Source organism: Pistacia vera, unplaced genomic scaffold (assembly GCF_008641045.1).
Source record: "Pistacia vera cultivar Batoury unplaced genomic scaffold, PisVer_v2 Contig372, whole genome shotgun sequence".
In the NCBI taxonomy this organism is placed as follows: Eukaryota; Viridiplantae; Streptophyta; class Magnoliopsida; order Sapindales; family Anacardiaceae; genus Pistacia; species Pistacia vera.
The window spans coordinates 780,016-790,446 of record NW_022196193.1 but is presented as its reverse complement, the minus strand read 5'-3'; the positions used below and the strand labels follow the sequence as shown (position 1 = coordinate 790,446).

Genomic DNA, 10,431 nt, shown 5'->3' with positions numbered 1-10,431 from the left:
CTTTAGTAACTGAATTCATGATCCAGGAAAGAACTATAGCATTACACCTATCCCACTGATTGTGCAAGCTAATTGGAAAACTATCCTTTGTGCAAGTTCCTTCAATAAATCCAATCTTATTTTTGGCTAATAGTGATATTCTCATAGATCTACTCCATAACGAGTAATTATCTACACCAATAAATTGAAAAGAAACAAGAACAGCACTTGGTGGAGTATCAGAAGGATGTAAGTAAAGTTGATGACTAAAATCGATTGATGAACTTGATTGATCATTTGCCTTATTTGTAGAAGACTGCATTTCTCCATCTGCACTAGTAGCTGCCATTTTGGAAGAAGGAAGATGATAACTTCTTGATCAAAGAAAATGAGATCAGAAAAGAATCTTCTAGTAAACGAAATCCNTTAATATTAATGTATTATAATATATTAAAGCTTTTAATATGGTGTAATTTATATGTAATAAGTATAATTGTATTCATATATTTATTTAATTAGGTTATTCTAAAAATTTAACTTTTTCTATTTTAACTTTTTTTATATGTAAAATAATAGAAACTCCCCCATTATTTACATTTCACAAATATCTTATTATAGTCCAGGTTCCAAAATAGGTTCTAAACAGGTTCCAAAAATAGGTTCCAAACAGGTTCTAAAACAAGTTCCAAAGCAGGTTCCAAATAGGTTCCAAAACATGTTCCAAACAGGTTCCAAAACAGGTTCCAAACAGGGTACCCTTTTTATAGGTTCCGGTTCCGGTTCCGGTTCCTCCACATGCAAGAACAGGAACCAGAACCGTACAGTAGCGGTTCCAAAAAATTGGAACCGGAACCTACCCGCACAGTGCAGGTTCTGGGTAGATTCCGGTTCTGGTTCCGGTTCTTACCCCCGGTTCCGGTTCTACCCGCTACCCATGCTCACCCCTACCAGTGTCCCCTAGTTCTTCGCGTTCACTCTTCTTTGTCGTTGTAAGTCTACAAAATTATCAATGGCTCATTTTTCACAAAATCAAATCCAAAGGACTTTCAAGTAGATTTTACCATCTACCACCAATAACAATAGCTTCGAAACATTTAACATGGGATTGAAACATATACTTTAACCTCTATAAATTAATACTCGATAAATTAATAACCTCTATCATATAATAATTTTTTACTGTCCTAACTTGGGCTAATAGATTATATTAATAATTTCAATAAAATAATACTATTATGGAAAACCTTACATAATTTTGTGGTCCCATTCATATCATAAATAAATAACTTACTAATTGACTATGATATTTTATTAAAATATGACTATTGTTATGTGTTTTTTCTTGAAATCTAAATCTTATTGGATCTCAACTCTAATTTTTCTTATTTCATCTAGAAGTTTTGGAGTTGAATTCTCGAATTGCAATAAAAATTTATAAAGTGTTGTTAATGCTTTGAGTGCTTCCTTGCGCGTAACAGAATCCAAATCTATTGTATCATCCTTAACTTTGTCAATAGCAAGATTTTTAATGATGTTAGCAACGATTTCTTCCAAACTTGAAACCTCTGAACTTGCATCATTTTCACTAGGGTAATCTAAGAGGTAATTTACATCGATTCTAGCACGATAACCCAAATCTTTGATTATTGTCTCCAGTTCATGAATGTCTTCTTCATCTAAGGATTCATTTAAGTTCTCTGAGGCTATTTCTTCCACAGAACGAGTTTTGCAATGTCGAAAACAATTTGCTATATTCTTTGCCTGAACATTTATTGTCCAAGCTGAGACTGATTGCATCCAAAACATTTATTTATTTATTTTGTAGATTGGTTTCCTCCAGTTCATAGCCCTCCAAAATTCTATGGTAAAATCGTCTACGATAATGCATCTTGAAAGCTCTTATTATTCCCGCATCAACGAAAAAAATAGCTCGACATTCTGTAATCCTTCAATAATTTTCGGATGGGGTGGACAATTATCTTTCAAGTTTCACCAAGAGAATTTTTCTCCCACACTTTTTTATTTTATTTTTTATTTTTAAAGCCATCGACCATATTCCTCAAAAAGCACCCCAGTCATCCACGATCTTTTGTTGGTACGGTATTGACAATTCAAGCTGTTCTTGTTTCCGATGAGCCATCCTCTTTACAACAAACAACAATCGTAAGGCTTTGTTTTTTTCCTTCAAGTTGCAAGAGAGTGATCAGGTTATTGGAACCTATATAACAATCTTGTTTCATCCATGTTGAAAACATCTTTCATGAGTGTATTTGATATCGTATTTGTACCTTGACCAAGTTTCAACTTCCAAGCATTGTTTTAAAACCCGAACCGGAGGGCAAACCGTTTTGCTGTCCGGGTCACGGTTCAATCGGTCCAACCGGTTGGACCGGTCGGTTGGACCGGTGACGTCAGCAATATTTTATTTTTAAAAAATTACATGTTAACCCCTTAAATCTTAATATATTACAAAAATTCTCCTAAAAAAGTTTAAATTGGTCCTTAAAATTTTTATTTATTCCAAAAATATCCCAATAAAATTACCAATTAATCCCTAAACTTTTGATATATCTTCAAAATACCCCTATAAAATTACGAAGTAACCCTCATAATTTTAAAATATTTCAAAAACCCCCTTGAGACCTAAACCGGACCGGAGAAGCTACCGGTTCACGGTCCAACCGGTCCGACTGGCCGGTCCGGTCCGGTTTTTAAAACAGAGCTTCCAAGTGAAATTTTTCAGAAACTCATTGCTGTAATTCGTTTATAGTGCATGTGGAATGCTCTTTAGTCTTTACTATACTCGCATTATATTTTTAGAATAATATATTTATTGGATTTATACACAAACCACTTTCTTAGATGCCATAAATATACAAACACCAATAAAAATAAACATGATATATTTAGCAGTAAGCTGAAGAATTCAGTGAGTGCCTCTAGTGGGACGACAAACATGATTTCTTTTGCGTGCATGTTCTTCATTGTGGTGCTGTGTACGACATGCGTGTCCATACCAGCAATCTTCCCTTTGCCTTACATCCTGTGGTAGGCACTGTCATATGGAAAAATGATTGAAAATCATTTCAAGAATAAGAATCTTAACAAAAGCTGCTGATGCTGGAACTTACATGTTTCGGTGTTGTAATCCGGAACCAGTACAGCAGAAATGAAACCAATTTATCGTAGCACTCACTACAATAAAGAGGAATTCAGATCAATTTTAGCATTTCACTATTTAAATTAATAGCAGCAACAAAAACAAGACCTTGGAGGTTATAAAAGCAAGAGAATGTCATTTGACAGACAGCAACTTCTTCCTTTATATACCATTAAAACTAGTGCAAAAGCATAGTATTAAACGAAATATCAACAAGAAACACTGTTTAATGGGCTATTTAAAAAAAAAAAAGCATCTATTCTTTGCACATTAAATACAGTGCTCTCATACCACATTCTCACAAGCCAAGTTTGTTGAGGACCTTGGATGACACCAGAAACAGTAATTGCACAATAAAATGTTGTACAAGGATTCTTAACATCTTAGTATTACAAAGGACAAAAAAAGGAAATAAGGAAAAATCCAGAATGCATTTATTAAAAAAACAAAGTATCATAAATTTAATAAAAACAAATCTGTGGACATGCTAGGAAAAATTGAGCTTCCAGTCTGACCCTTGGGAAAAATGAGAGACAATTCATTTGATATAAGTATTGAAGAACCTGTAACTACATGTTAAAATTTGATTTATCTACAGAAAGTTCCTTGGAACAACAAAACTTACTTGCAAGTATGTGTCCCAGCAGTTATCGCTTCTGCATGATTCAGAGGCAACCTTGTTCGATCTGCAACAAGTTTAGAGAAGTAAACTTGAGAAATTATTCGAAAAGTCAAGCTATTCTAATACAAATTTGTCAAAAAAATCATGGTTTTAGATTAAGGTAATCCAGTGATTGAGAAGTTGATTAGTTGACATAAAAATTAACTACCTCTAACATCTATTTCAAGTCTATTCGATTGTATTGAATAAATAGCCATGAATTGTGTCACAAATTTGCATTAAAATTTTGTTGAATAACCTAACCCTTAGTTGAATTAACAATCTATCATCAACAAAAGATAAAGAACTTATCATCAACTTACCAATTTCTCTATTGTTGAACTTCCCAATCCAATCAGATATAACATCCTGCAATGTTCTCCCAGTTTGTCTAATACACCTCTCTGTGATCTGAAAAAACCACTAGGATGTCAATCAATAACAACTTTAAAAAACAACGTTCAGATATATACATATTTTGTTAAGAAGTATTTCATACATCTTGTTCATGCCGATTCATTTCATGTGCAACGAATGGAATCCTAGAGAGAGTACGTTCTGAGATCTGAAAATAAGAAAAATAACTGCATCTCAAGATCACCCAAACTTGATAGACATTCCAGTAAGTATTAGCATGATGATCTTGTACAAACTCTTCCGAAGGCAAGGATAACCATAATTAACAACCGTCTAGCAATACTCTACAACCTAAAATCTAAAAACATCACGAATCTATCAGAAGAGTTCAAAGCAATGAAACAAGTCAGCCATAGTGTCAATCCTCAGCAATCTTGCCTTCAAATTGCTAAAAAGATCCCAACCATATAAAACTCTATGGTTCCTCTCACACAAAATGCTACATAACAACCACAAAGGAAGTATTCTCTAAGCTGCTACACTCCTAGAGAGGAGCATCAATCAAAGTTCACTTGCATCAGACACTAGTAATAGGTGATATGATGATCCCCATCCTTTTTACATAATAACTACTATTTTGTTGGAAAAGGAAATAAAAATAAAATAGAATGAGAGATATGGCAGAAGAAAAGAAGTGTTTATTGCTGGAGGGCAGAGAAATGAATATATTAAAGATTTCCATATCCTATTAAAAACAAAGTGTAGCAATCTCCTTGGAGGTTGTAGCTTGCATCATGTTGAAAATTTTAGGAATGGACAAATGAATGTAGAAAAAGGAAAAGCATGGACATGCATGATACCTCTGTTTATTCTGTCAGATGGTACTTCTACAAGATTTTATCCTAAAAATCATAATCTCACTAAAAAATCAAATAAATAAAAAGATAAGCCAAAGAAAAGAAAGCGTGTTTAGCATAATACTTTTCAGCACTACGAGAAAATGATCATTAATAGGGAAAAAAGAATGATAAACACTGAAGCTAAGGCACAATGGAAAAAAAGCACAGAGAAAATGATCGTTAACAGGGGAAAAATGATAATCTTCTTCTGATTCCTAGAAGACGTTTCAGCACTATGAGAAAAAATTGCTTTGAACAAAATTGAAAACTAAAAATTTCACAAAGGGATATTTTCATTAACATCTTTCATCTTCATTTCAAAAGCTTTTTTGTTTGTTTTGTCTTGAAAAATGTAATATCCATTCACTAGACCATTTTCTTCTTCCAAGACAAAAAGGGAAAACACACAATCTTATTTATAACTAAGAAATGAAAACAGACAACATGAAAAACGAGGTTTTGTGAATTCTCTCTTTACTTCATATACAAAAAGGAAAATACAATTTAAAGAAAATGAAAACAAATGCATTCTTTAGTTTTGAAAATACAAAAGATTGTTTGTGTATGCTCATTTTCAAATTCATCTTGGATATTAGAAACACAAAAAATAAATAAATAAACAACACTACCTAACAACCAAAAGTCTTGGTGTTCATTCCCAGACACCCCTGCTGCCAGACAATTATACCAGATCAAATATATTTTTTCCTCAATAATCCATGTATATGAATTTTACGTCAATGCATAACAGAACAAATAACTCAGAAAAAAAAAAAAGAATTAATAAATAAATCCACACAGTAGGAAGCCCATACAGGTTTGAAAGTATCATGACTGCACATAGGGTGAATGTCACTTCTATTAACCACTTGAGCCTGCCAGTAAGCACCACAAAACGCTCTATCACAACCAACACCTGCGAGAGAGGTTGAAAAAGGGAAAGTGTTTCATATCTAGTATACATTGATAAAGAAATAAGGAAATAAAAAAGAATGGACCCAGTTTTCCAAATCCAATGTGCTTGTTCAATCAATGCTCCACTTTAGGACTATGCTTTGTTTAAAGAACAGTCCTGGTTCTAAGCTTGAACTTTGAAAAACTCATTCCACTCGTATATTAAAAATGGTACTAATAAGTTTGAACTTTCACCCAATCATGCACCATCACAAAATTAAATAATAATTTGAAAGGGAACTACAGCAACATCATCCTCAACCTGCTTTCAAGGGATTTTACAACTCAAAAATATTAAAACTAGAAAGACACAGTAGGCAAACAACACACAGAAATTGACACTTACAGTGTTGTGGCACATTAATATCAGTTCTGGAAGGCATCATTCCTCCACATGCATGACATTGCAAATGAACTGTGTTCGGGTTGCAGCGGAACCCACTAACTTCAGTACCTGAAAGTTGTCATTAAACTAGTTAAATATAAAATTTGACCAAAAAGAAAACATTATAATAAGGACGAGGAAGCAACTCAAAAGAAAAATATGTATCAGCACACGACATACTAGCCATATTTTAACATGAAAGGTTGCATATGATCATAAAGACTTGCAAACATGATGGTCTAAAATATAATTTCTAACTGTAACAATAGCAGTGCAAATGAAAGGGCAACTTGAGCAGCTGGCCAGAGGAAACAAACCGTGTGCATGACAAAACGCATTAATTAGAAGGATACGAAGTCAATACAGATTAGATGCAACATCTATTACCACATTGAGGGCATGGAAGCTCTATGCTGTCATTTTCATCTTCATGAGGGGAATGTGCCCTCTTCCGTTGGAGTTTCTTTCCACTCTTGATGACCTAACGAATATTACATGTGCAGTTATTAAGAAAGTAAATGAATGATAAGTGAACAACAGATTCAGAGCAAAAGAACAGATGCAAGATAAGTAAAATTTCTATTTAAAGATGCATATACAGATAAAAAATAACTAAAATCATGAGAAATCTGTTTAAATGAAATGCATTAAGTAGCAAACCATTTATGTGACAAATAGCCATGCTAATTGAAATTTAGTATTATGTTACCATCAAGCAATATCCACATTACCCTATCCAGGACCCTACTTTATTGAGACCATCAGTATGAGATGGCCTTCAACTAATTAAGTGAGGATAAAAATCAAAATGCCAAAAGGGTGGCCTGCCCACACACACACACACACCAAAAGGAAAAAAAAAAAAAAAAAGAGCAGAGGCCAATACTAAAACTATCAAACATCTATTACAACACTCTCTAAAGGGTAGCTAGCATATCAAGAGCTTTTCTAGGAAATTAAAAGCCTCTAACAGCTCTCGTTAAAACTTTAATAGAGCTGCAAATGCCAATTTAAGCCAAACAGGAGGTTTCTCAAGCTCTAAATAATTAAATCTAATTATGTTTTTCTAAAATTTCCGTTTTGATTAAAAACTCAGTCATCTAAATTTGATATCTTTAGATCTGCGCATACTAATATTTACATTGATAAATAACACAAAAGTGTTGCTTAGCTGAATAGACTTGAATTATTGCTTGAGCTAGACTCAAGCTTGAATTGATGGCGCAGCAAAAGGATAGAATTCAATAGCAAGTTGATTTTGAGAATAGCCAAAAAAAAAAAAAAATCATTGATTCTCAAAAGAATACCAAGATTTGTTACAAAACTCACCCCCGAGTTTATATTAAAACAAATCGTATAATCACAACCTTTCCCATCCAGGCTACACTGGAGTAGATTAAGGCAGATAGCAGAATAGTAATACCTCATGATTCAGAACAGCTATAAAGCAATAAAAAAATGAAGCATGTGCTATATCCATCGCACCAGCAGTGCACTCTTATACTATCATGCAAGCCAGAATGAATCAAGATAATGAGAGGTGGACTAACAAATGTTTTTTCTTCAACAAATACATTCTGAATATGTATATAAATAACAGGCATGTAATTACATGACAAAAAACCCCAAGGATGGTCAAGTCATGTCCAACATCAAGACTTCAAATAGTCTCCAGTGTGCTTGCAAAAGAACCCAGAAGAGAGAAATTACTTACAAGATTTGATTTTATTGATGCATAGGAATCCAGAAGAGCAATTTCTTCATCAGAACGCCTTAGTGAAGAATCAGCTTGTAATATACTCTAGAAAAATCACACAGCGAATTAGAATAAAAAATAAGACAAAATAAATATACAGAATCATACTACAGGAAACAATGAGTCACTAAAAACATCAATATGTAAGCATCAAAAGAAGAGTGCCTGAAAATGTGAAGCAAAACTGAATCCATATAAACAACCCAACATCAATGATTATAATATATTCAATCTAGTTACGTGACAATATGCATTGACAACAATGAAAAAGGTCAGTACATCAAGGGCCATACAAATTTAATTACAAGTTGTATACATACCGTCACAGAAGGAGTACTGCTTCAAACATCATATAGAAATTATTATACAATGAGGGGCTTGTTACTCAATGATGCAACATGTGGAAAATGGAAGATGAAAGCATAATCAACTCTATCTCCACTGCCATGTTGCCTTGCCATTATGGAATTCTTGTTATTCTAAAGCTAAGTTGGGCAGGGAATTCCCAGTTCTTGTGTCTCTTTGCTGGTTGAGAAGCATAGTGCTTTAGGCAAGAGAAGAAGCTTCAGTGTTTTAGGTTCAATTATGGCTATTTTTGGATAGTTTACTTCGAAAGGAACAGAAGATTTAAGGAACATGATGGAAACCAGCCTCCCAGACTCACGTTTAAACACAGACAATAAAAGTAAAAGTAAAAGCAAATATTCAACCACAAGCACTTTACTAAACTGGAATAAAATTGTATTAAGAGGAATTGGATTCGTAACAAAACAGAAAATGGAAATAGACCCAGCAATTCACTGAACTTTAGGGTCAGTTCCTCCTATACAATTCCCTACTAATTTCCCATAATCTATCCTACAGTCCTGCTCTCCTTTTAATCTTACTCAAGATTCCCTCCTCTTAACAAACTTTAACAATAATTGCCATCTGTTGAGCCTTCATTGTGTCATTTGCTTCCTTGCCATCTGTCCCGCCTTCGTCTGCCTCCCCTTTCCCTTTTTGCCCTTTTTTGTTATACCACTTGGTGACCAGGTGTCCATCATTACCCTCCCCAAGGAGTGTCACCTTGTCCTCAAGGTGGAAAGAAGGAAATTGACGACAGATAGTGTCGTAGGCTTCCCACGTGTTATCACAGGTGGGCAAAGTCTTCCACTTAATTAACACTTCATAGCTGTCATCTAACAGACGTCGCTTTTTGAGGGCTTGCTCAAGCTCTACTTTGAGTGTCAGATCATGATCAAGGCAATTAGAAGGGGTTGTGTAGGAATGGGATGGGAGGTGGCTTTCTTGAGCTGTGAAACATGGAAGACGTCATGAATGCGGGTTGTAGGAGGAAGGTTTAGCCTATAAACAACTGGACCTACCTTTTCTGCAACCGTATAGGGACCGTAAAACCTGAGACTAAGCTTCTCATTAACTCTTCGTGCCAAGGATTTGAGATGGTAGGGCTGAATTTTCAAATAAACAGAATCCCCCACTGCATAATGAACTTCTCGTCTTTTCCCGTCGGAGTAACTCTTCAGGCTATCTTGAGCCTTAGCCAGGTTGGCTTTTAATTCTTTCAAAATGGAGTCTCTATCAGTTAATTGCCGATCGACATCATCTACGACAAAACTGTTCTCACTGTATTTGAGGATAATTGGCGGATCTCGACCGTATAAGGCTCGGAAGGGGGTCATGCCTAAAGAACGGTTATACGTGGTGTTAAACCAGTATTCGGCCCATGCTAGCTACTTAGGCCAATGTTGCGGTTGGAGTCCCACAAAGCAACGCAAATAAGTCTCCACACATCGGTTCACAACTTCCGTTTGCCCATCAAACTGTGGATGGTACATGGTAGGCAGTACTCGTATGGAGTTGTGTACCAGATTGCTTGAACAATTCTCCCCAAAAGATACTCATGAAGACTTGATCTCGATCATAAACTATGGTACGATGGAACCCATGTAGTTTAACCACCTCCTTAAGGAATAGGATAGCTATGTCTTTAGCGGTGTAGGGATGCCTCAAGGGAAGCAAATGATTGTATTTAGTGAGGCAATCAACCACCACTAAGATATTATCTACCTGATGAGCTCTTGGAAGGCCAATTATGAAGTCCATGGAGATATCTTCCCATACTTGGGTAAGGATAGGTAACGGTTGCAACAGTCCTACAAGTTGGAGGGCCTCATATTTATTTTGTTGGCAAATTGGGCAATCTTTCACAAATTTTTGAATGTCTTGTTTCATCCCGTCCCAATAAACCACAAGTGCTAGTCTTTGGTAGGTCCGAAA

The 10,431-nt window shown here is 35.0% G+C and overlaps 1 protein-coding gene and 1 pseudogene across 1 annotated transcript; both read right to left on the bottom strand.

Annotated features, from left to right (window-relative positions):
• Positions 1–1,277: 1,277 nt before the first annotated feature.
• On the bottom strand, positions 1,278–2,026 carry LOC116140418 (annotated as a pseudogene).
• Positions 2,027–2,903: 877 nt separating this feature from the next.
• LOC116140417 lies at positions 2,904–9,833 on the bottom strand. The gene is made up of 10 exons (XM_031426052.1): positions 9,519–9,833; positions 8,110–8,196; positions 6,783–6,876; positions 6,357–6,464; positions 5,872–5,972; positions 4,300–4,365; positions 4,124–4,211; positions 3,765–3,825; positions 3,111–3,174; positions 2,904–3,034 (listed from the first exon to the last, which is right to left on the bottom strand). Exons 1-10 carry the CDS (start codon positions 9,831–9,833, stop codon positions 2,906–2,908), a joined length of 1,113 nt encoding a protein of 370 aa, XP_031281912.1. The 3' UTR covers positions 2,904–2,905.
• Positions 9,834–10,431: the final 598 nt, after the last annotated feature.

Coding starts and splice junctions, on each gene's coding strand:
- LOC116140417 (XM_031426052.1), bottom strand. CDS start 9,833: ATGACCCCCTTCCGAGCCTTATACGGTCGAGATCCGCCAATTATCCTC. Junction 4,366..5,871: donor GTCATGATACTTTCAAACCT/GTATGGGCTTCC, acceptor TCTTATTTTCAG/ATCTCAGAACGTACTCTCTC. Junction 3,826..4,123: donor GTTCAACAATAGAGAAATTG/GTAAGTTGATGA, acceptor AACTTGTTGCAG/ATCGAACAAGGTTGCCTCTG.